This window comes from Narcine bancroftii, chromosome 11 (assembly GCF_036971445.1).
Source record: "Narcine bancroftii isolate sNarBan1 chromosome 11, sNarBan1.hap1, whole genome shotgun sequence".
Classification (NCBI taxonomy): Eukaryota; Metazoa; Chordata; class Chondrichthyes; order Torpediniformes; family Narcinidae; genus Narcine; species Narcine bancroftii.
Window position 1 is genome coordinate 9,268,096 of NC_091479.1, and position 27,514 is coordinate 9,295,609.

The following is a 27,514-nucleotide window of genomic DNA, read 5'->3' on the forward strand; positions in this document are numbered from 1 at the left end:
CTGTCTTTTAAACTGTTTATTCTTAATGCAGGTGTATTATTAGGCATTGTATGAGCAAGTCTTAAGCAACCAGAAAATACACTTATCCAGCATCTACCAATCTTCATCGGTGCCAGATACCGGGGTTTTTTTTAAAACTGTATAACTGATATATCAGGTCTGAGCTCTTCTTCAAGATGCAAGTAAAAAGCAGCCAGGCATCTAAATTAAAATGCTGGGGAGAAAATTCAGGAGCCTGCCTGCTTTTTACTTGTGCCTTGAAGAACTCAGGCCTGAAACGACAGTTGTCACTGTGAGACCTGCTGAGTTCCTCCAGCATTTCTGCGTGTTTACTAGTGTCTGCAGAATTTTGTGTTTCACTCCAGATAAAACCAAGTCCTGAAGACCAACGATCACCTGTTAGCTGAAGGCCTAGTTTGTGGTGCTATGAGGTATTACACCATTGTTTCTTTCTTTGGCTTGGCTTCGCGGACGAAGATTTACGGAGGGGGTAAAAGTCCACGTCAGCTGCAGGCTGGTTGGTGACTGACAAGTCCGATGCGGGACAGGCATACACGGTTGCAGCAGTTGCAAGGGAAAATTGGTGGGTTGGGGTTGGGTGTTGGGATTTTCCTCCTTTGCCTTTTGTCAGTGAGGTGGGCTCTGCAGTCTTCTTCAAAGGAGGTTGCTGCCCGCCGAACTGTGAGGTGCCAAGATGCACGGTTTGAGGCGAGATCAGCCCACTGGCGGTGATCAATGTGGCAGGCACCAAGAGATTTCTTTAGGCAGTCCTTATACCTTTTCTTTGGTGCACCTCTGTCTCGGTGGCCAGTGGACAGCTCGCCATAGAACACGATCTTGGGAAGACGATGGTCCTCCATTCTGGAGACGTGACCTACCCAGCGAAGTTGGATCTTCAGCAGCGTGGATTCGATTGTAGTAACTGTATGTATTGGCCTGGATGCCCCTTCCTTCCCTCTGACTAGGAGATTCCCAAATAAAGATCCCAACCCAAGATCACTTCCTGCTCACATCCAGGCCAGATGCTCCCTGAGCCCCAGCTAACATCTAAGTTTTGACTCCGATCTACTGCCTCGTGGAATCACTTGATTGCTCATCATAATGTTTGGGTTGGAATCCACAGAAGTTAGGAGTGAAGACATGAGCAGCCCACAAAATGAACCACAGGAATAAATGGTGAAAACTAGAAGCTATGTAGTTAAGACCTCCCAAGGCAGAAACCTAAATGGAACTGCTAAAATCAATAACCAAGTCACAACTAATAAGGCTAAATGTTTGCTGTTTTATTCACAGAGACCTAGCCAATGGCATGTGTTGTTAATTAGATATCAGAATTTGAATAATTCAAAAGCATGCAAATTATCAGAATATATTCAGAGACAGGAAGCTCTTAAAAATGCATCTGATCTCGAACGGCAACGTTCCCAGAAGGACCCACAAACCGCTAGCGGCCTTTTTTTTTCTTGTTTATAAGCTGTTGAGCAGAAGGTCTCAGCAATCACTAGCTGCATACAGTGAATGCTGATAGCAAGTGAGACATTCCAGACTAAAACGCTGCAGCAATAAGCAAAATTCTCTGCAAACTAACAGAGTCCACACTCATCACAGTGAATCAGTACCTTGAACTCCAAGAGTGGGGTGGGGAGATATGGGCCTTTCATTACGTTGAGATGACTGGGAAAATGGAAGTGCCATGGAAAAGAATGAATGGATCGGCAGAACATTTTGCTTCTGTTGGGCTAAATAATGATGGGGTGAAGACAATTTTGAAACTGGCTTAACATTCATTTTTCTTGACCATCCAATAATCACTGAGAAGTTACATAGCAATTTTGAGTGGTGATTCTGCCTCACCCACAGGAAAAAGAATCTCAGGGTTGTATGTGATGTTGTATATGTGCTCTAACATTAAAACTGAAATGTTACTGAACCAAAAGGATTTGAAAATATTCTCACGTGACAAGGGTCACCCCTTGTACCAGCTATTTTGTTCCTCATTGTTCAATGAGCAGATTATAAATTCCCCTGCTCTCCTGATGGATTTCAACTCATCTCTCCAAATAATTCTATTGTAATATAATCACAAGGTTTTCCCAAGTGGTGATTTTAAATGGACAGGAGTAGGATATGCATGAAATGAACTAGAATTTCCATTTCACTAGAAATTAACATGCCTACAATCTTTGCTGATGCTTCACACAGGCCTCGATTTTGTTTATAAATCCAATCTTTCAGTATAACATTCCTCTTCTTTGTCTATTAATCTTCTCCTTGATAAGCAGTCAAACAAGGTGGTGGGCTGTGAAGTTAGATGGGCAGTTGTATAGGGTTCTCCTCACCTCAGCTGCAGCCACGTCCTGTTGTTTTTATGAGCGTTACGTCCGGTTGTGTGTCTACGTGTTTTGTACTAAGGACCGGAGTACGCTGTTTTGTCAGGTTGTGCTTGTACAATCAGATGACAATAAACTTGAGTAAAACACGAGAGTCTACAGTCACTGTGAATGAAGTAAAAACGATGCTGGAGAAACTCAGCAGGTCAAACTAATGTAACAAAAATGAAGGTACATTTCGGGCTTGAGCCCTTCATCAAGGTATGATTCATCAGTCATGTATACATATACAATCTTTTTGGAAGAAAATTCAATTGTTTTTAGAACATCTGTATAAGATTAAAATAGTTTTCAATCCAACAGTATTTTTATTGGGTAGTTTGCAACCTCTGAAAGGCTTGGGATTAGATAAGTTTCAGCTTGCTTTTGTATATTTAGCTTTATCCGTAGCGAAAAAATGTATTGCTAGTACGTGGAAAGATACGAATATGATTGATATTAATAGATGGCATGAGATGAGATATTGTTTAATAATGGAAAAAATTATGTATGTTTCGCGTGATAATTATAATTTTTTTATTAATAAGTGGTTGTTATATTCAGAATATTTACATTTCAATTTATATTGATTAGATCTTAATCTTGATCAATGTGGTTTATAGTGTGAAAAATAAAAAATTAAAAAATGATTAGATCTTAATATGTATATTTAATTTTTCTTTAATATTTTTTCTTTCTTTATGGCTCTCCTTAGGAGACTTGGCTGAAGGGGGGGGGGGTTCTTTTCTTTTCTTTTTTTTCTATATATAAAAAAAATAATGTTCATGTTTATGGTTAATTGTTGCATATGTCATATATTTGTTTTTTGAACGAATAAATAGTTTTTTTTAAAAAAAAGGTATGTTTCATCAGGTTATGCCTAAAGAAATCTCTTGGTGCCTGCCCCATTGACCACAGAAGAAGACCGCAGAGCCCACCTCACTGACAAAAGACAAAGGAGTAAAAACCCAACACCCAACCCCAACCCACCCATTTTCCCCTGCAACCGCTGCAACCGTGTCTGCCTGTCCCACATCGGACTTGTCAGCCACAAGCGAGCCTGCAGCTGACATGGACATTTACCCCTCCATAAATCTTCCTCCGCGACGCCAAGCCAAAGAAAGACTTATGCAATCAGATGAAAATAAACTTGACTTGAGATTTAAGTAGGTCAGCACAACATTGTGGGCTGAAAGGGCTGTACTGTACAATGTTCTGAACCCATACTGTCTCACTCTAGAATCCTGTAATTCTATCCTTTTTGCTGTGACATTTTGATGACTAAAGTTTGGTGCACTTGGAAGAATCGTTGACATTGCTTACCTTGATCGCGTATTGATTATGGAGGTCCTTGGCATAGGATGCTGTATAATAAACAGCATCACCGGCCTCACAACAAGGCTTATCACTTGTGAGTCTGAAATCTGACCAGTTGTCCAATCCAAAGCGAAGCTGGTTCTTTTGACCCTCCATGAACTTGTCCTCACATTTAGCTGCCAATTTCCTCAGAGCGTCCGTGTGGAGATTTCGAATCTTTATCACTACTTCTTCTTTGTTCTCAATTCCTTTGTAGAGTTCATGCCTTTGTGGTTTCTGTATGCTTTTGCCAGATCTTTGAGAAAACTGATTTTTCTCAGCTAATGAATCCAAGCTATTTGAGCACCTTTCTTTACCGCTACTCATGGCAAAGCTATAAATGCTATTGACTGTTGATAATGCACTCACTTTTGCAGTTGACCTACCCACAGCTCTGTCCAGCGAATCCCCTGACTCATTGTCGCACAATCTGGCGTCAGAGCTAATTGAAGAACAAGCACTCGAGGCATCCCAGTTCGTATCTCCAAGATATTCTACGTCGTAGAGTGGGTTTGCCAAATTTACGTTGTGTCCAGAATTTCGCACTTCGATCATCTTGTGGACGTAGTCCTTTGATGCTGGGTCAGTATTTGCTCGGATTATGGTCTTCTTTGGAAGAGGTGGCGGTGTTGGCTGCGGCTCAGACATATTTTCCTGATCTACAGATCCCCCAAATGCAATGGCATCATCCGAAGCACCCTTCACTTGCCTTGGCTGCTTCAGGGGTATCATGTTGGCCCGCGATTGCCCTATGCAAGCACAAAAACAGAATTAGAATACAAACTTGTTGAGATAATGCAACCGCATCAGAGTTTTTAAAAAGGTGCACATGGATTAAATACACTTTCTGAGAACTAACTCCCATTATATTTAAGGCGAGAAAAAAAAACTGGTGTTCATCATGTATGCAGGAATTTTACAAATCAGACCTTTAGCCTTGAGACTAGCTAGACTGCAAACTAGAATTCTGATCAACAAAGATGGTATATCGAGTGCACTTGAGCCACACAATAGTTCATTATTCTGCTAGGAATACAAATTTGAGGACCGTTCAGATTTGCAGTCCTATTGATCATCAATACTACCCAGTCAGTGTCATCCACTTGCAGTTAAACCACAACACCAGCACATCAGCTTCACTCTCACAATTGGCGTTTATCAGAATATTTTTCAACCGTCTGCTCGGTTGGTAGTTTCTTCAATGCTTCTGCAATGCAGTGAGTAGATTTTTTTTAAAAACAGAAAGGGGTTGGTTCCAGAATCATCAGGTAGAAGCAGCTTTAGTCTTTGCTGGAATCAAATATTTCAAGATTATTGGATTACGGATCTCGTCGTGGATGGAAATGGTTAGTTGGGGGAGGCTGATAATAAAATGCTTATGCATCAACAATGGTTTTCTGATATCAAGTATGGATCAGCCTTAATTTTGAAAAGATTATAAAGAATGCTTTAAGAACATTCCAGGATGAAGAGTCAGAACGACCGAAGAGGTTCAAGAATTGTTGAAAGCAACAATAATTTAATGGATTTAAGTGCTGTACTTCGAAGAGTGGAGCTTTGCAAGGGGAAAATGAAAAACACAGATTATTATCTTGAGAGTTTTAACTGGAGTAAAATTCAAATAACTCTGAAAGAAACAGGTTTCCGAAAAGCTTCATCTGAATGTCCCGACGTGCTTGTGTTTAATGCATTTACATTTTATTGCCAAACGTTCTTTTCACCGCAGTTTTGGTATCATGTTTCATTCCCTCATTAAATATTAGTGTCCAGCAGTAACCAGCCTTTAGAGAAGACATTCACCTCAAATTCAATGTTGCTATTGACAACAATAACATGTTCATTTCAACACACTCTTAAAAGTGTTGCCAGTCAAGCAATTTTACATGACTCTACAACATATATTTTTGTCATTTGCAAGCAACAAGATGTCACTGTGTACAATGCTACAATCACGAACACACATCGCAGGACTGGAGACTAACTATTTTACAATCATGTTGCACCACTAATTCTTGCACAGTTTTCATTTATTTTGTAAGGTGGTTTATATAAATGTTTGCACTGAGACGCTCTACTTGATACTCGTTTCATCAAGAATTAAAATTGAACTTACCAGGAAAATGTATACATCAAAACACAAGACATAAGCTTTATATAATGTATGAGGCCACTATGATCAAACCTGAGCTGATTTTAGAGGCGCTCACTTCAAAGCCAACACAACCCTAGAGAACAATGTGGCTTTCCCTCTACCACCATCAACTCGGCGCTCACCCGCAATCTGCCCTGGCCCCCTCTGCCCCCATGCGCAACAAGGCCAGGATTCCTCTTGTCCTCACCCACCACTCCACCAGCCTCCACATCTAACATCCTCCTCTGCCATTTCCACCAACTACTAAGTGATCCCACCACTAGACACATATTAGCGGCAATCATCAAGATTCCACACCACCCAGAACAGGCTCTGTTCTCGCTGCTGCCATCAGGAAAGAGGTCTCGGTGCCACAAGACTGGCCCCACCAGGTTCAGGAACAGCTGCTCCCCCTCCACCATCAGACTCCTCAACGACAAAGTCAATCAGCGACTTATTTTAGGACCCTTACCAGGGCACTTCATTGATTTTTTTTTTGTTCTTTCTGTATTGCACAGTTTGTTTACAATTCTTTGTTTGTTTACAAGTTTTACGCTGTGTCCAGTTTATCTTTTGCACTACCAATTAGTGGTAATTCTGCCTGGCCCTCAGGAAAAGGAATCTCAGGATTGTATGTGACGTCATGTATGTACCCTGACATTAAATCTGCCCCATCGTCTCTCCTTTCGCATTGACTTGATAAATTCCACCTAGACATTTATCACATCCATTTTGTTGGTCTGGATTCCTCCCCCGTTGTTTGAATTCTGAGACTTTCTGATAGCTCCTGCTTCTGCCTGTTCTCATTTTTCCTCGAAGAAGAGCTCAGGCCCAAAATGTCGGCAATATATCTTTGTCTCCTATAGATGATGAATAGATCGACTGAGATCCTCCAGTCCATCAATGCTTTTACTACAATCACAGTGTCTGCAGCCTAAGTGTTTCCCTGGAAAATTCATAATCCTTTTGGGAAAGACCAAGTACATCAATGCGTCAGAAATACGTGGACAATTATTCTGTTTCTTAAATAGATCTTGAAGGTGTAGCCCTGTCACTGAAAATTCATCCAAAATGCCCACACAATGATCGCACCTGGATATGGAAAGACGACACACACATGAATGATAGTTTTAGCTGGTTAATTTTCATTTGTTCTATAAAACTGCCAGCAATGACTTATTCCAGATTTGTGGAATACCCATGCTCTCTATGTGGGACAATCAAATCCACATCAGCGAATCTCTCTCATTTGGATACTCAATGTTCTCCGACGAAACATGCAAGGAACGAGACAAAAACTGTCATGGTATGTTTAAGAAAGGAAAGCGATCAGTTATTAGTGTGATTGATTACTAATCTCATAACCCCTTTCAAAAACCTCATGAGTATGTAGTAAACAGCTATCGAAAGACAAAACCATATCCCGAAACACACCCACTATAATCATCAAACAACTCTGTGAATTTGACTCAACCAAAAACATCTACGCATGAATTTCAGGATTTTATCCCATGCTGAGGTCTGGAACACATGTCATCAGGCAGCCTCGTTTAAACCAGGTGTAAAACTTCTGAGGAAAAATGTATTTACCATTGGAATGACGTTCATTTAAATGAGAAAGCATATTTATTCAAATCAATTATAAAGGGAGCTACAGGGAAGAGATAATTATTCCAAAAATCCTGTATTGAGATGAATGTTGGATGACAAAATAAACCTGGTTTGTCAGAAATGAGCGATGAGAGTCCCAGTGGATATTTGTTTGAATGATTTGGTGAACAGTAATGAAACTACAGAACTTCTCTCCAACTTGGGAAAGATTGGGGATGTGGGTACATGGAACTGAAACGATGCAGTGCATTTAGGGAAACTGCACATTCCCGAGGAGGAGGAATTAAAAGTTTGTACAATCTCTGCAGGAATCTAAAATTCTGAAGAGAAAATACATGTACATGCATACAGATATACAGCACGGAAACAGGCTATTTTGGCCCATGAGTCCTTGCCGTCCATTTTACACCCGATTAACACAACCCCGGACCATTTTGAATGGTGGGAGGATACCAGAGCCCCCTTATCTGAGGAAGGACATTCTCGCCATGGAGGGAGTGCAGAGAAGGTTCACTAGAGTGACACCAAGGATGGAAGGCCTTGCATATGAAGAAAGGTTGGATAGACTAGGCTTGTATTCTCTGGAATTTAGAAGTTTGGGGGGGGGGGGGTGGAATCTTATAGAAACATATACAATTCTTAAGGGTTTAGACAGACCCTTAGAGCAGGAAGGTGGTTTCCAAAGCTGGGAAAAACCAAACCAGGGGTCACAGTTTAAGGATAAGGGGGAAGTTTTTTTAGGATTGAGATGAGGAAAAATTTCTTCTCCCATAGAGTGGTGGATCTGTGGAATGCTTTGGCACAGGAAGGAGTTGAGGCTGGGTTCCTTGTCAAAATGTAATAGTAAGTTAGATATAGCCCTTGTGGCTAAGGGGGTTTGGGGAGAAGCCATGATCATATTGAATGGCGGTGTAGGCTTGAAGGGCCAAATGGCCTCCTCCTGCACCTATTTTTCTATGCAAAACCCATGCAGATATAGGGAGAACGCACAAACTCCTTAAAGACAGTGCGGGATTCGAACCCAGGTCCCGATTGGGGGGAAAAAAGCACAGGAACGCTTTAAAAAAAAATGTAGACAACAGTACAAGTCACATACTGCTCAGAAGAAAGTTTAATGTTTTTAAACAATTTAAACAAAATGCAGTGAAATATTAGAGGAGTGGTCAACAGTATTCAGTCTTAACAATGGAAAAATAGATCAGCTCAAAAATAAAGCTGAGTAAAATTGTCAATCACGAGAAGTAAGGTAACCCTCAAAATATCAGCTCATTTGGGGATCTGCTTGAAAACATTATTGAATGGTTTACCATTGAGAATAACAAATTCCATCAGCTGTGTGTATTTATTGAGTCTATAGGCAAATGTGGGCCCTTAGGGGCTGTTGAGGGAGCTGGAGCAGGACGGAATCTTGGACTGAGCAGTTGGCACTGAAAAGAGATTGGAAGTGTTCTGACCATCGGTTGAGGATGGAGATCTTGTCGCTGAGGAGGACTTTGCCGCCTGAGCTGCGCAGCGGGCTTCGGACTTGGGGTGAGGGGCCGTACATAGCCTTTAGAGCCTCGTAAAAACCCCTGAAGTCGCCAATGTCTGCGCTGAGACATATAAGGCAATTGAACAACTGAAAAGTGGCAAAGCAGCAGGTATGCATGGAATTCCCCCAGAGGTCTGGAAGGCTGGCGACAAAACTCTGCATGCCAAACTGCATGAGTTTTTCAAGGTCTGCTGGGACCAAGGAAAGCTGCCTCCGGACCTTCGTGATGCCATCATCATCACCCTGTACAAAAACAAAGGCGAGAAATCAGACTGCTCAAACTACAGGGGAATCACGCTGCTTTCTATTGCAGGCAAAATCTTCGCTAGGATTCTCCTAAATAGAATAATACCTAGTGTCGCCGAGAATATTCTCCCAGAATCACAGTGCAGCTTTCGCGCAAACAGAGGAACTACTGACATGGTCTTTGCCCTCAGACAGCTCCAAGAAAAGTGCAGAGAACAAAACAAAGGACTCTACATCACCTTTGTTGACCTCACCAAAGCCTTCGACACCGTGAGCAGGAAAGGGCTTTGGCAAATACTAGAGCGCCTCGGATGCCCCCCAAAGTTCCTCAACATGGTTATCCAACTGCACGAAAACCAACAAGGTCGGGTCAGATACAGCAATGAGCTCTCTGAACCCTTCTGCATTAACAATGGCGTGAAGCAAGGCTGCGTTCTCGCACCAACCCTCTTTTCAATCTTCTTCAGCATGATGCTGAACCAAGCCATGAAAGACCTCAACAATGAAGACGCTGTTTACATCCGGTACCGCACAGATGGCAGTCTCTTCAATCTGAGGCGCCTGCAAGCTCACACCAAGACACAAGAGCAACTTGTCCGTGAACTACTCTTTGCAGACGATGCTGCTTTAGTTGCCCATTCAGAACCAGCTCCTCAGCGCTTGACGTCCTGTTTTGCGGAAACTGCCAAAATGTTTGGCCTGGAAATCAGCCTGAAGAAAATTGAGGTCCTCCATCAGCCAGCTCCCCACCATGACTACCAGCCCCCCCACATCTCCATCGGGCACACAAAACTCAAAACGGTCAACCAGTTTACCTATCTCAGCTGCACCATTTCATCAGATGCAAGGATCGACAACGAGATAGACAACAGACTCGCCAAGGCAAATAGCACCTTTGGAAGACTACACAAAAGAGTCTGGAAAAACAAAACAACCAACTGAAAAACCTCACAAAGATAAGTGTATACAGACCCGTTGTCATACCCATACTCATGTTCGGCTCTGAATCATGGGTCCTCTACCGGCATCACCTTCGGCTCCTAGAACGCTTCCACCAGCGTTGTCTCCGTTCCATCCTCAACATTCATTGGAGCGACTTCATCCCTAACATCGAAGTACTCGAGATGGCAGAGGCCGACAGCATCGAATCCACGCTGTTGAAGATCCAACTGCGCTCGGTAGGTCACGTCTCCAAAATGGAGGACCATCGCCTTCCCAAGATCGTGTTATATGGCGAGCTCTCCACTGGCCATCGTGTCAGAGGTGCACCAAAAAAGAGGTACAAGGACTGCCTAAAGAAATCTCTTGGTGCCTGCCCCATTGACCACCGCCAGTGGGCTGATCTCGCCTCAAACTGTGCATCTTGGCGCCTCACAGTTCGGCGGGCAGCAACCTCCTTTGAAGAAGACCGCAGAGCCCACCTCACTGACAAAAGACAAAGGAGGAAAAACCCAACACCCAACCCCAACCCACCAATTTTCCCCTGCAACCGCTGCAACCGTGTCTGCCTGTCCCGCATCGGACTTGTCAGCCACAAACGAGCCTGCAGCTGACGTGGACATTTACCCCTCCATAAATCTTCGTCCGCGAAGCCAAGCCAAAGAAGAAAGGCAAATGTGAAGACAGAGATTCTCAGTCTTTACATCGCTGCACTTACCTCCATAAAAAGTCCAAAGGCCGATGGGCTGCTGGAATACGCTCCAGCTTCCATCAGCCAAAGGTGGGTATACTTAAACATAGGAACATAGGAAGTAGGAACAGGACTAGGCCAAAAATGGCCCATCGAGCCTCCTCCGCCAATCAATACGATCATGGCTGATCTAATTTATGACCTAACTCCACCTACCTGCCTTCTCCCCATATCCCCCAATTCATCTATCATGTAAAAATTTATCTAACCGAATTTTAAATATGTTTAATGAAGCAGCCTCAACCACTTCCCTGGTTAGAGAATTCCAAACATTCACTACTCTCTGGGAAAAACCATTTTTCCTCATCTCTGTTCTAAATCTACTCCCCCGAATCTTGAGACTGTGTCCTCTCGTTTTAGTTAGGTGGAGTGTATTCCAGCAAATGACACTGGAGAATCTGGAATCTCTTCATCTGAAGACAGCTAGCTCGAGCTGAAGGTTCTTTATAAATTGTACTCAATAATCTGAGGTTGAGATTCACTATTAGTGGAAAATAAAAAGAGCGCCTTTGGAAAGAAGCACTCAAAGAAAGAGATAGATTGGGACCAGGGAACAACACAGTTAACGCAACGCTCTTACAGCACCAACAACCTTGGTTCGAATCTGGCGCTGTCTATAAGGAATTTGTACATTCTCTCCATGTCTGCGTGGGCTCTGGTTTCCTTCCACCCTTCAAAATGTACCGGGGGTACATTGGGTGGCACAGGCCTGTGTGCGGAAAGGACCTATTACCATGCTGTATGGCTAAATTACTTGAAAAGATGATCAATTCCAAAAAGATGGTGCCTTTTTGAATTTACAGCTTATCTTGATATCGTGGTTCAGTTCATAGGTAGAACAAAATGATCATCTGTGGAACTAAAAATAATTTCTAGTTCAACTAAATCTTCTTTCCAAGCACATGCCATTAAATATATATATATATATATATAAATAATTGTAATCAAGATCGATTCACCCATCCCATGTTTACATATTTTTACCAATGACGCTTCAAAGATAAGCATGCATCCCCTCTTAGATATTTCCATCCTCCCTTGACAGAGAATCGAAACTCACTCAGTGTTCAGGGCCACTCACAGCCAACCCACTCCTCACCTGCAGCCCTCAGCAGGGATGTTGTTCTGTAGGTCTCTGGGCCTCCGTCCACAGCCCGCCAGCTCTGGGGTTTTGCTGGAGCGATAACATACAAACAGAAAGAGAGAAAATATAGAGGAGAGAAAGAAAAGAGAGAGAGGTTGGGACTGCCAGAAAGTTAGTGAGTCAAATGAACAAATCAGGGCAATTAGATTTTACCAAGCATGACCATTGTTCTGGTTGGAGGGGAAATCTTATTTTTTTCCCGCCCCCTCCCAACATGGCAAGCAGTTGTGATATGGAATTTATGGCTCATAACGGAAGCATTTCAATCTTTACTTATAAAGGGAATTAAATTAACACGTGCAAAAGAAAATTCAGCAAGGAAAGATATCGTGAGAGTTTATTGTCATAAACATAAGATGCAATTAAATTCCTGCCTGCTGCAGTTTACACAGGTACGTAAAACATACTAACAAAGTCATATAATGGGGCTAAAAACACAGAAATGCTGGAGGATTGCAGGTCTCGCAGCATCCATAGTAGGTAAAGATGTACAGCTGACATTTTGGACCCGAGCCCTTCTTCAAGGTGTGAGTAAAAAGCAGGCAGGTGCCTGAATTAAATGGCTGGGGTAAAGGAAAGAATGGGCAAGATTAGAGGAGCACAGACCAACAGACAAAGGGTGTTAACTGGACATAGGACAGGAGAGAGAAAAGGTGAGAATCGATTGGAGGGAGGGGGGGGAAGGTTTGGTTCAGCCAATGCAGAGCTGAGGGAAAGGAGAGAGAGGGAGAGAGAGAACAAGCACGAGAGAGAGAGAGTGCGCGAACGATAGAGGAAAGGAGGCAGAGGGGTGAGGGAGGGGTGATAAGAGAAACCAGAGAAGGATGTTAATGCCATCCAGCTGGAGGGTGCTCAGGCAAAGTTGTTCCTCCAATTTGCAGGTGGTCCCAGACAGAATATGATGTATTGTTCCAGCTCGCATTATATATAGTTCCCTCCTATGGACGCTGCGAGCTCTGCTGAGTTCCTCCAGCATTTCTGTGTTTTACAGTTGCCGCATCTGTAGACTTGCATGTTTCACTTCAATATAATAGGACTGTCTGGATTACAATGGAACAAACTGTCTCTTTCCCTGTTGTAATAATTCTACAAGTCTAATCCTGGTCATCTGTGAGAAGCACCTGTGGAGGTGGCTGCACCACTGTTTAATGAAATCCTGATGTGTCACAGTCCAGTAATTTATTAAACAGGCATCACTGAAGTAAATTTTTCAAGGGAAAAAATGTTGACAGGTGCAGCAAAGAAAAATAAATAAAGTGATTTCTAAATTTATTTCAGGAAAAGAAAATGAGTGAAATCTAACATGAACAACCATCAGGAATGAGTTGGACCAGTTATTATTCTGGAATTAATTCAATCTGAAGGATTGAGAGTGACCTGGTACAGTAAAATCCATAGAATCCAGAATTCAAGCAACCAGCAGCTTCAACCAACTGGCGAAAAAAACAATCAAGGAAAATAATTTTTTAAAAAATAATTAATAAAATAATAGGTAAAAATACAAAAATTGTAAAAGTAAATGTTCACTGAAATAAGCCTTTGTTGAAGATGGGAGCAAATATTCAGTCAGCGGAGAGCCTTGGTTGGGCTTTGCTCATAGCAGCTGTTCGAATAAAGTCCTGTGAAACAGCAACGTCCAGGATGAAGAGCTGGTTGATGCCGCTCGCCGTTGGGATGACTCTCTTATCCCTGCTTAGTACAAGTCACCTGGTCAGAGGTGTTATCTGTAAACTTGGGGGCGGGGGTTAATTATCTATAATGTTATTGTTCGTCTTTCGGGCGACTATGAGGAGGTGGAACCTGCAGATGCAGCGGCAGTTAAATGTTTTCAAAGGATGGGAGTGAAAATTAAGTAAAATATTTTAAGGTTGATATATTCAAGCAAATGAAGTTTGCTCAGTGCAAGCACAGTAGAGTATTATTGTCTTTTAAACTGCTTATTCTTAATGCAGGTGTATTAGTTAGGCATTGTAAGAATAAGTCTCAAGCAATCGGAAAATACTCTTATCCGGCATCTACCTATCCCCATACGTGTTGGATACCAGGGGTTTTACTGTATTATGATTCTGTAATTCATATGTATGCGGGATACATCCTGTGTACAATTGAACCAGGTGACTCGCCACTTGCATCATCTACCACATCTGCAAGAGTCGATGAAAAAGCCCTTTTCCCTCTGGTCCATTTGCATTCTGTGCACCCCTACCATCTGATCCACTGTGCAAATAATCCAGCCTGTTTCATAATGGACACTAGATGGGCTGAGGGGGACATCATGGGAAGATCGTATAAAATGGGATACATCATTGATTATGTGGGAGATAACGTGCGGAGATCAATCACCATGGATTAATTCTGAGCTTTTTGGGTTAGTCTCTTCTAAGTCATCTATTTGTCCACTAATTTAAGATGGAGAACCATAGAACATTATAGCACAGAAACAGCCCCTTCAGCCCTTCTAGTCTGTGCCAAACCATTTTTCTACCTCGTCCCACTGACCTCCATCCAGTCCATATCCCTCCATACCTCTCCCTTCCACCTATCTGTCAAAATTCGTCTTAAATGTTAAAACTGAGCCCACATTCACCATTACAAGAATGCTAATTACAAATAACTATTACAACTTCAACATCCCAAGTTTAGCATTTAAAAGATCATCCTACTCAGACCTACGAAGGGTAATGTAGACAATAACAAACATCCCCCATTTTTAAAGAAAATTACTAAAGTCATTAACAATGAAAAAAATGACATTGGATGCATTTTGAGAGCTTCGCTCTTCTATACCAACGTGAAATACTCCGTGGTTTTCTAGAAGAGCATCAAAAAAAACTAAAGTAATGATTAAAAAAAATGAATTGAGAAACTGGATGAATGTCTAAAATGGTGGAAATATTGGACCAAAAATGTTTCACAGAGATGGAAATTTACAAAGAAAAGGAGGCTTATTGGAGAGGGCTCCAGAAAGTGGGAATGCAGCAAGTCTGGAAAGCAAGATACTGGAAATGCTAGAATTGAGAATTATTGTGTAAGATACATGTCTAGAGTTAGGATTAGGCTGAATGGGGAGTTTGAGAACAAGAGTGAAGATTTTAAATTCATGGTATGGGATGGCAAACAAACCATATAGGGCAGCAAGGTCAGGAAAGAAATTATTTATAACTTCACAAACTGGGACCAAGCATACATGGAGGGTACAAAGTGGATTTAAAATGGCTCTCGTCAATCCTAACACACATTTCCTTCACCTGACAGATAATACAAGAGGAAAAAGCCAACAGTAATGCGTCAAATTTGAAATTTGTAGGGATTGCATGGAAAGAAAAAAAATCCTTATTTTCTGATGTTGAAACACAGAAATGCTGGAGAAACTCAGCAGGACTTTCAGCGTCCATAGGAGGTAAAGATATACACCCGAGTTCTTCTTCAAGCAACCTACCTTCAAGAAGGGCTCAGGCCTTCTTATCTTCATCTCCTATGGATGCTGCGATTCCGGCAGAGTTTCTCCAGCATTTCTACCTACAATCACAGCATCTGCAGACTTTTGTGTATCCCTTATCTTCTTTTTACAGTAGTTGACAATCAACTCAGTGCACTCGCTGTGCAGGTAATGTTCAATATTCTCACCAAGCCCGAACAAAAGCTAAATCACAAGATATAGGAGCAGAAGTAGGGCCATCGAGTCTGCTCCGTCATTCTAATCATGAGCTGATCCACCCTCCCACTTTCACCCTGTAACCCTTGATGCCCTGACTAATCAAATATCTGTCAATCTCTGCCTTAAATAAATGATATATTTTAATAGTAAAAGTAAAACATTGGGCAGAACAAAGGGTTCAACTTTTTTGTTCCTCTTTGAAATTATGTCAGGTAAAGTTCAACGTCCCACCTAAAAGACAGCAACTCTGGCAGTAAGTACAGCATTCCCTCTACTCTCGTGGCACATCAGCCTAGATTTTGGATTGGGAGCCACCCATTTGAGATGAGATGGATAAGTATCAGCCATGAATGATGTCAATTATTATATTAAAGAGAAGTCTAACAATTCCAAAATTGCAACTCATCTTCTTTGGAGTTCAAAATTTGTTGCGTTCAGCTCACCATGATCCCCTTTAAGCAGAAAGCAAGCAAGAAATGGGATTGTATTGAGATGCCAGAAAAATTACATGCAGTGGAAGATTGGAACTAATTCAATCTGCCATGGCAGGCAAATGGATAGGATACCTGAGCCAAGTCTGGGACCACAGGTCCACGGTTAACAAATGGTTGGAGATGACCATGAACAGTATTATTTTAGCTCCTGTAGCGTGAATGCCTGGTTTTGTGTAGCTGCAGCTTGACAAATTCCTTGTTTAAGTTTGCTTTTTGCCAAGGTGTGATTAAAACACTGGAATTGGATTGAGAGGTGTCCCCAGAAGAAAGAAAATATATTGGATCAGATAAACAAAAATTCTGCTTGTGATCTGCCATCCCAGTATCTAGATTAAAAGACGAATGATTCAGTTGTTATTAGATCCTCACTTGATCTGAGAGAAAAAGAGCTTTTATATTGAAATTTGCATTAGTTACAGGAGACCCTCTGTTGCAAATTTCTCAAGACTTCCCTTATTAGGCAAGATAACAAATTTGGAAATGAGCTGAACATTCTTGAATTGTGCCACTTGAAGAATAAATAAACGTTAATCGTGCAAAAGCAGTAGATTTAAAAGGAACAGCATTAATGATTTGGAAAATGTTGTAATAGAGGAGAGAAAAATGAAGTGAGCAAGTTTGGATTAAAAGCAAATTAGTGTAAACTCTTCTAATAATAAGTGTGGTTTCCACAGGCTGAAAGTAAGACATCGATTATTTAGTACAGTTCCGCAAAAAAACTGGTAAACAATGAATGAACACCAAATGCGGAACAATAGAAGTATGCCTACCTTAGCAGTTACCGTGGTGAAACTGTACATTCCTGCCATATCACACACAGCCTTTCTTTTCCCGCCCAGTCACTTTAAATTAGATTACAGCTTTCAACAAGAGTGTTTAAAGAAACGTAGCAACAAAGTTAAAATGCTGCACTCCTACCTTTAATGAGAGGAGTGGTTGTCGAGCAAGGGGACTGCGAAAGCTACCGTCATTTTGACCCTTTTTAGCACTGTACAGCCTTTAATCTAATCTCTTCCTGCTTGCTCTACCTGAACAGGATTGCCTGCATTACAGCCGCATTCCTCACACCGTAATCTTCAGAACACATTGGCAATCGACAGGGACACTCGCATCAATTAAAACTTTGAGCTACACTTTTAAAACTTGACTGGTATATTTAATGCCTTTGAAAGTTACTAAAAGAAGAAATCGTCCGTTTCCGCCTCCCACGCCCGTTCTCTTACCCAAATTGCTGTAGGTAGCACTGCTGATGCTTTCATCAGCTGACTCACTGCCCGTGTCTTTTTCATCCTGAGACCCTGTGGTGGCCAGCATCAGCGTCAGTGCACCAGTTATTTCCTGGCCTGCCGACGCCGACCTCGGAACTTCCGATTCATGTGGTGACATGTCTCCAACGGTCACCTCACCCGGAAGGTTGCTTTAATAGGGGAAAAAAAAATTACACCTTCAATGTTCAGAATTCATCCAAAATCCACATACAATTCCTCTCTCATAACGTTGGTCACTTTTACATAATGCAGTCAATTCAAAGTGTTAAATTCAAGCTTCCAGTACTTGAAAATTGTGCAGTTTGATTAAGAGTAGTCAAGTATCAGCTGAAACTTATTTAGGGCTTGCAAGAACTTGTGAGTTTACAGTTCCCTGGGCCATTTTAGCTTCATTTTACTGTCTTCAATTAATCTCGTTCCAAGATAAGATCTGGTAAAACAGGTTTCTCTAAATCTTGCGTCTTTACCCTTAGAAGTACTGGGGAGACCAAAAGCATAATTTGAAGTTCATAATTCATTTCAATTTCTACGGAGCACCATTCTGCAACCAAGGTTTATGGTTAACTAAGGTGTGTCACAATTGATAACAAGTAAAAGCTCCTTGTATTTGAATTGTAATCTGAAAACTTCAACCGCTTTGTAAGCATCGAACGCTGTATTTTTTACTCCAGTCATTCACTGAGCATCTAAAATGAAATGCAACCTCCCTTCTTCAAGTCAGAATCACCACTGCTTCAGACACAAGTTAGAACTTTCCGCACAAAACACGTCACCGTAAGACAGATTCGACTGTTAACTTACCTGCTCAGATTACTCACACAGCTCCCCATTGAAACCAATGTTTTGAATTTGCTTCTCAATTTCATAAACATGTTTTTGAAAGCATCTGATTAACTTTAGGAGTCACCAGCTTTACACAGTGATATCATCAGTCAGACCTTCCTTAACATGGGCTCGACACTGAAAATCTGCCAGAGTTTTCTACCTATAGAGTTAGAGGTCACCAATTGAGTCAGATTTGTTAACACTTTGAGTGGCTGCACTCAATTCCATTGACTCGGATTCCACTGTTAGAAAAGAACTTAGATTATTGCCAAGCTAGAAATCCTCAATACCATCAATTTAAATTTAAATACAATTTATTTCTTGGTTTCTCGACTTTGATAAATGTTTTTCCCCAAATTCAGTTTAGTTTCTTGGATTTGAATATTGAAAAAAAATCACATTCAGGCTTTCCAATGAGCAACACTAAAAAATATTTTATAAAAAAGACATTTTCTTCCCTCTCTTTCAAAATTTAAGTTTTATTTACAGCACGGCATAAGCCCAATTCCAGCCATTTAAACTCGTGCCGCCCAATGACACGCAAATTAACCTACACCCCCCCCCGTATATTTTGAAGGGTGGGAGGAAACGGGAGCACCCGGGGGAAACCCACGCAGACACGGGGAGAACAGACAGTGCCGGATCAGCTGCATTCTTATCTCCGCATGTCCCACTGTCTACAGCCCTCCACAATCTGCTTGAATTGTGGGACGGGGACATAAAAGAGGAGCTATGGTCGAGAGCCAGTACAAAGCATGCAGGCCGATTAATATTTCATACTTTATTTTTGGAGTTAATTTGGGTAGAATATGTCCATCACTCCCTACTCTCCGACTCAACGGAGAACAGATTGGAAACATTTGATGCAGTTAACGTGACTGATTATGCTCTGTCAGCCTCTCTTGGGAAGTTTGTGTGATATCCATGTGGTTGAAGCATGCGTACAGATCTCTATTAAATGTGCATTTGAATAAAGATCTCCAATTTCGAAGTATCGAAAATTTGTTCTTTTTTTAAAAAAACATCTTTCAAAGGGGAAGGAAAACATCTGAATGAATGACTAAATAATTTGGGAGAAGATAAAATACATGTACAGTACACAAATCTAGCTTTATGAGATTTAATTTATGGATTACCCTCTATGTAATATAACACCCAACCCCAACCAACCAATTTTCCCTTGCAACCGCTGCAATCGTGTCTGCCTGTCCCGCATCGGACTGGTCAGCCACAAACGAGCCTGCAGCTGACGTGGACTTTTTACCCCCTCCATAAATCTTCGTCCGCGAAGCCAAGCCAAAGAAAAATATTCTGTAAGCTTAACATTTTGCTTTTCAGGTGTTTAGAACATGTGGAACATTGCCCTAATGAAGGGAGTTAGGACAGAAGTAGCAATTCTGTACTTCAGTACAATACTGGGAAGTCGCAAACATTAAAATAAATGGGTTTGGATTTGTCGTCAACATAAAAGCATCATGTTCATAGAGTTAGAAGTACAGAACTAGGCCCTGTGACTCATCTTGTCCAGGCTTACCATGACGTCTACCCGAATTTATCTTGATGAAAGTTCTCGTTTTGTATAACCTGTTGCAGGGACTTTAACCTTTCGGAAATCAGTTGAAGACATCATTGATGTTACCAAGCTAGCTGAGAACCCAAAACATATCTGTCAAAGTCAACAAACCAGGAAATAAATTGCTTTTGAAAAAAAATACAACATCTGTGGTATTTTGGAATATCTGAAGATATAATTTTGATTTGAAAATGTCAAAAAGTTTGCTGATTGTAGATCAGATTATTATTAAAACTCACACTTTATGCACCAAAGCATTCCATTTTCACAGTACAGCATGTTTCCCCATATCCAAAATTTGGTTAACCAAAAAACATCTGGCCCCAAGCTTTTCGGATATGGAGGAATGTACTACATTTTTAATAAAGAACAGATCACGTGACAATTTTTTGGGGGGCATTTCACTGAACTTCAGAGACAATGGAGAAGACAGCAAAACAGCCCAGCAATGGAGGAATACTGAATTTTACATCTACGTGCTCTCAAAGTTGTTATCTGTTTCCCCCATTATTCCCATTATTACACCCACAAATTCTGGTCTAGAAACTCACAGGTACATAATCTTTCATACCAATAAAATACAACATAAAAGTGATTTAGGAAATAAGGTACAAGATAAATAACCACTGAATAATACCAGTAAAGCTGAAATCTAGACGAGGGGCAGAACGTTCAGCCTTTGTTTCTCATTGGTAAAACAGAAACCCAAAATATGCCAATCGAGACGATGCACTAACTGAGCAAGGCTTCAGGCTGCAAATCCATAAAAGGTAAGAATGCTGGAAAGTTTACTTAAACGCTTTATAAAACAGGATTTCTTTGATTGTACTGAAGGGTGGAATTGGAGGAGAAAATTCATCTTGCTCCACCTGATCTTGACATCTTCCATCCTGCTTACCTTTTTTCTTCCAATAACCACAATTTTTGTTTCCTCCCAATATTTTTTGGTGCGTCTCAGCTAAATACACAAATTATCCCTAAGTGCATAAATGTTCATCGAACTCCAATCTTCAGAATAAATTTGACAATTTACTAATGCAAACCTTCCCACTGGATGAATTTTAATGGGTAACATTTTTTTTTAAATTGTCACACCCCTTGCTTTAGAGTTTAAAAAGTAGAAGCTACCACATGTCCAACCCAATTATCACAATATTTGAACATGCTGATGCAACCATGAAGGAAGTTCGCCAGTGGCTATACTTCGTGAGGAGTTTGAGGAGATTCGGTACATCACCGAAGACTCTCGCAAATTTCTACAGGTGGAGAGCATTCTAACAGGTTGCAACCCTGTGGTATGAGGGTGTCACTGCACAGGACAGGAACAGGCTACAGAGGGTTGTTAACTCAGCCTGCGACATTATGGGTGTCAGTCTTCACTCCATCGTGGACCTCTACAAGAAGTGCTATCTCAAGAAAGCAACCTCGATCCTTCAAGGACCCTCACCACCCAGGCCATGCTCTTTTCACGCCACTACCATCGGGAGGGAGTTACAGGTGGCTGAAGATGAACACCCAACAGTAGAAAAACAGTTTCTTCCCCTGCGCCATCAGATTTTTGAATGGGCAGTGAACCTCCCTCACTTTCTCTTCTTTGAACAAGTCTATTTATTTATTTCTTAGTGAATTACTTGACGTACATCATAATATATTCTAATTCTGACAGAATGGGGAGAGCTATGGGATATATTGCACATTTACACTGCTAACATCTAGGCATTCTTCATTAATTTGATTATCAAAATTTACAGTTTATCATTACTTAAATTAAAACACCATCCCAGTATCTGAAGAACACACATTATACAAGGATTGGTTCGTCATGCTAATGAGTCATGCAGGATAAGTTGATGATTAACATAGTAGTCAGATCTTCTTTCACATGTAAAGTATGCTCCTCCTCGAGATTATTTAACATCACACATTCGATTCATGCAGATGTCGATCATAAATCAGCAATAGGAAGTTAGACAGACAGAAAGTCATACATCCAAGCACATTTGAAATGTCATTAAGTTTTCAGTTGAATACAAAGACTGACAACAGATTATTAGTCCACAAAGATGCACAGAATGAGCTCACCCACACCACAGATGGACAGGAGCCTGCAGATGGTGAAATCTGAAGTGGCAAACAACTCCGCTGGAAGAACTCAGCAGATTAGACTGGCCTTCCCCCCCCGGCCCCCCCCCTATACTCTCACTCTCAGCCCAATACACTGCCCATGCTTTCTCTCTCACTGATGCCATTGCTGGATCTGTGAAGTTACCATGACCTTGGTTTGCCTCATTGTTTGTGTACTGACAATAACCACACCAGCAGTGCGAGTATAAGACAGCTTTAATAAACTAATATGGACACTAAAGGTCTTGACTCTCTGCAAGACGAACCTGGAAGGCTAGACTGTCGCTCTGGACGGCTTTATAGACAAGGTCACCGGGATGACCCCTGGTGGCCTAGTGGTGGAATTACATAGCACCACAGCTGGTGTGGTTATTGTCAGTACAATTTAATCAACTAATATGTTCACTAAGAGGTCTTGTCTCTCTGCAAGACGAACCTGGAAGGCTAGACTGTCGCTCTGGACGGCTTTATAGACAAGGTCACCGGGATGACCCCTGGTGCCTAGTGGTGGAATTACATAGCACCACAGCTGGTGTGGTTATTGTCAGTACAATTTAATCAACTAATATGTTCACTAAGAGGTCTTGTCTCTCTGCAAGACGAACCTGGAAGGCTAGACTGTCGCTCTGGATGGCTTTATAGACAAGGATGACCCCTGGTGACCTAGTGTTGTAATTATAGATCACCACAGTTTGTTTTTCAAATTCTCCCATGTCTGCAGCAAAACAAATAATCTTGAGGGAGAAAAGTCTCAGGATGTAGTCATTATGGTTTGCCTAATCCATTAACTATTGTTCACTGTACCTAGGAAGATTGGATTTACAGGTGCTCCTCAACTTACGGCAAACCCATTGCCAGTCAAAAAAGAATACCGCACCTACCATTTTTTATAATTAGATTTTTAATCCCTTTATTCCACGCTGAAAAACAGCTGAAAGCACACTGGGCATAAAGTATGTCTGAAGCATTGAACTAAAATTAATTGCTGATGTTGAGGATGGTGGAGATGTGAGAGAGTAGCGCCCTGCTTATCGCAAGCGTGGAAACAGAACGGAATTCGAAATGGAAAGTAAGGATTTGAACCATCGTAACTTTGAAAAATCGTATGTCGGACCATCATAAGTAGGGGGGCACCTGTATTTCACCCATGTCTCATTTAACTAACAAACCACAAGAGAGAGAGGGAGAGAGCACAAGGAAAATTAAGGGAGGGAGTCAATGCATGAAGGAGTGGGGTCATTGGAGAAATACAATTTATATGTGCATGCCAATTTAGAATAAACTTTTTTAAAAATCCAAATACCATTGCTCAGAAGTTAAAGAGTGGCTAAGTATCAACTCCAACCTAGCTATCACTGATAAAATAGTTTATTCATTTGACTAACAGAGAAAAAGATTTTTAAAATTATGAATTTCTCCCTAAACAGCATGGACCATCTCAGAGACAGAATCTTTCCTCATGCAATTTTTCTTTCCACTCACATACCGCTTTAAGTAATCCCTAGGCCATTGTGCTCTGTGATTAGTAAGGGATTGGTTCTGTGGGTGGAAAGAAAAAGTTTGAAAACCGCTGTTTTAATCATACCTCATTGACTCGTTATGTGCACAGTTTCACAACTCTAAAGGAAATGGGGCAATTTTTCTCAAGCAAAATATTTCAGTAACATTTGGATCTAGAGCAGTGGTTCTCAACCTTCCCTTCTCACTCACATCCCACCTTAAGCAATCCCTTACTAATCACAGAGCACCGATGGCCTTGGGGATTACTTCAAGGGGGATGCGAGTGGAAAGAAAAAGGTTGAGAACCACTGGACTAGATCAACAATTTCCACAAAATCACTAACCAAAAATTCATCTGAACCGTTCAAGCAAACTCAGCTTGGCTGCAAAAAGAGTTCGGTAAACGGGATTCTGCACCACTCACCCCTTAATTGCTCGAGGCTTTTTCACCAACAATCCAGAAGTCAGAAGCAAGATGGAACACTCTTTTTGCGTGAAGGAAATGGTTTATAATCTTGACAACATTTGGGAAAAAGCAACCTACCACCCTATCTATTCAATCTTCCACCACTAGTGCACAGTGGATAGAGTAAGTGCAATATGTAAAATGTTCTGCAGTTACTCCATGAATCTCGCACAAGAGAGAACAAGAAGATCAAGTCTGTAGGGATGTCATCAGCACTTGCCACTGGGAATTACCATGTCATTGGGTCCAATTCCTAGAACTCTCTCCCAAGCAGCAGTGTGGAAGGTTTGCAGCAACTTGACAAAGCTTACCTTCTGAAGAGTAATCGATATCATCCTTGCCAGCACAGCTCAAATTCTGTGCAGGAAGTCAAGAGAGCTTGAATGGGAGAGATTAGAGAGACAATTTGAAGCTGAATAAATTAGAAAACAGAGGCACTGGTGTTTGAGCTTGCAGTAAAAGAATGGAATCTTAATGACACTGGGTGAAATTAATTCCACCTTCCAGGTGAAAGGAAAACTGGAGTCTTGGCAGGAGGATATCACACGAACAAAATCGGAAGGTAACAGGGGAACATTTGGCTTTAGCCTACCTCAGTGATATTCTTGGCTAACAGTGCTGCTTTCACGTGGAAACTGAAAGTTTTAACGTGTTGGGACAATAAAAATTCCATCCATTCCAGTGGAACACTATTCAGTACAAAGTATTCTGTACAGAAAACTTCTATTAAACTATCAGCAAATACAGACATGCCTTGTAAAGGTCCCAGAACCTACAAAATGAAGAGTTCACACAATGATGTTTCTCTCTGGCCCACTGAAAAATATTAACTTCCAATATTATACTTTATAGGTACAAATTTTGAACATGAGAAAGATTTTTGGCATCGATTGAACTCCAATTATAACTGATCATGAAGAGTATTTTTGTTTTACACATATGGAGTAATCTGGTGCAGATAATTGGGGAGAGGGTAATTAGAAAAAAAATTCATGGAGATTAGAAATACGACGATTATCCCATTTTAGACGAGCTATTCTCAATAGGAGCCAAATGCACCCCCCCCCATATCCACAGGGGCCGCAGCAAATTTAACAGGTGCGCAGGGGCATAGACTGAAATCATAAAATGTTTTTTTTTAATGTTGTCGGTAGGAGAGAAGTGCAAAAGAAACCAACGGTTAGCACAGTGGTCGCAGCACCAGAGAATCGGACCTGGGTTCGAATCCTACACTGTCTGTATGTTCTCCCCGTGTCTGCGTGGGTTTCCCCTGGGGAGCTCCTGTTTCCTCCCACCATCCAAAACGTACCGGGGATCGCAGGTCAATTGGGTGTGGTTTGGCGGCACGAACACGTTGGCCGAAGGGGCCTGTTACTGTGCCGTATGTCTAGGGGAAAAAATGTAAAAATCTAAATTCAACATTTAAATTTAAACTTGACTGCTTCATGGGGAAAGAGGCCCATAAACTTTGAGCAGCATTCCAAGGGGCTCATCACCAAGAAATGGTTGAGTATGGCTGTTTTAAACCATCTCAGACAAATGTAGGAATTGAGAGTCAAGTTAAAAATTACATGTCAATATGATTTTCAGAATGGAATTCAGCCTGCCTCTTTCTTTTGCTGTCCAGCCAAGGAAGGCAGTGGAATAAATTGAAACAAATCTATAAGTAAATGCAGCTCTAAAACAAGTTAAGACTGAGGAGAAAGGGACAATCCAGGAAATTGTGCAGCAGGTAGCCTCACACATCAGTGATAGGGAAACTATTGGAAAGGATATTTTGAGATACTACTTATGTACATTTGGAAGATCATGGTCAGATTAGGTACTGTCAACCTGACTTAGTGAGGGACAGGTCATGTCTTGCCAAGCTAAATTTTTTTTTTGGAATAGTTTAATAATTGTTTTTTAGACCATACATGTAATCAAATACAAAATTAAAAAATATGAATACACAAGTAGACAAATTGGTGCTGCATTATGGTTGCAACCCAGACCCTCCAACCACTACCCCGCCCCCCCCCCCCCCAACCCAAAAGACACCAAAATAAGAAGAGAAAAAGAAAGATCGAGTGGAAAAAATAAGAAAAAGGTTGCTGGAAAGCGACATTTACTCATGGATTTCAATTCATTATTTTTCTTCTTTGGAGAAGGTTAATGTGGACTCGAGAACTGGTAGAAACTCAACTAAAGATTTACACCTGAGATCTGTAAATAGGGACTCCATATTTGCAGAAATATGCCATACTTATTTCTTAGGTTGTAAGTCATTTTCTCAAGGAGAACACAGCTCTGCATTCCTACATTCCAGCATGTCCTACCTAGACAGGAGTCAGACTGCAATACATTTTCTGCAATTTTAACAAATTCAACTTGATATTTAGATCATTTCAATGTTGGTGTTATCCCCATTATATTTCCCAGTAAAAACAATTCTGGGTTTTGTGGAAATGGAATTCCAATTATCAGTTCTAAAGTATTTCCTAAATCCACACAAAAAGGCCTCACTTTGGAACATGATCAAGTGCAAGAAAGTTCCAATCTCCTCGCCACATCCAAAACATTTATCTGATAAAGTCAAACTTTAACTCATTTAATTTCTGTGGTGAGATATAACTGATGCAAAAAAAAATTGCATTGTTACTAATCTATACCTTACATAGATTGTATTTGTCATCCTGTCCTTCCACAGATCAAACCAGTCTTGCTCAAATATTTATATTTAAGTCTGATTTTTTTTTGAAGTGACAAAAATGGTTAATGAAGGTAGGACAATGGACTTTAGTAAGGTGTTGGGAAAAGTCCCTTATAGTTGGCTGATTCAGGAGGTTCAGATGCATGGGATTCATGGTGAGTTGATAGTTTGGATACAAAGTTTGCTGGAATCTGGAAATGGAGAATAATGGAAGGCTGTTCTTGGACTAGAAGCTTGTAACCAGTGGTGTTCCACTGGAATCAGTGTGGGGATCCCTGCTGTTTGTGTGCTTGTGTGACTTAGTTTAAAAAAAAAGTGGTGGGTTAGTATGTTTGCAGGTGACGTATAGATTTGTGGAGTTGTGAACAGTGTAGAGGGTTATCAAAGAAAACAACTGGAAATAGATCAATTACAGATAAGGGCAGGAAAATGGCAGATAGAGTTTAATCCAGACAAATTAAGGTGTGGCACTTTGAAAGGTCAAGTCTAAGGGAATGCATACAGTTAATGGAAGGGCTTCTATAAATATTGACGTGCACAGGGATCTGGGGGTTCAGGTCCCCAGCTCACTGAAAGTTGCCATGCAAGTGGATAGCAGGTAAAGAAGGCAGGGTATGCTTGGCTTCTTTGAGCAGCCCATTGAGCATAAAAGGGGTCATGTGGCAGCAATATAAAACTTGGGATACTGTGTGCAATTCTGGTCACACCATTAGGAAGGATGTGGAGGCTTTGGAAAGGCAAGAGCGGAGGTTTACTGGGATGTTGCTTGGTATAGAGGGTATGCGTTAAGGGGAGAGATTGGACAAATGGATTGTTTTCTCTGGAGTGTAGGAGGC

At 41.2% G+C, this 27,514-nt stretch overlaps 1 protein-coding gene across 4 annotated transcripts in view; it reads right to left on the reverse strand.

Moving 5' to 3' along the window:
* peak1 (pseudopodium-enriched atypical kinase 1) overlaps positions 1-27,514 on the reverse strand; it is a 120,298-nt gene that overhangs the window by 17,429 nt on the left and 75,355 nt on the right. For 3 of the 4 annotated variants that reach the window (XM_069902523.1, XM_069902520.1, XM_069902521.1), the window contains exons 4-6: positions 17,454-17,647; positions 12,034-12,108; positions 3,693-4,474 (exon numbers count right to left, since the gene is read on the reverse strand). In XM_069902523.1, coding sequence (XP_069758624.1) covers positions 3,693-4,474; positions 12,034-12,108; positions 17,454-17,647 — 1,051 coding nt within the window. The remainder of the gene's footprint in view (positions 1-3,692; positions 4,475-12,033; positions 12,109-17,453; positions 17,648-27,514) is intronic. The other variant, XM_069902522.1, reaches the window with a different exon arrangement.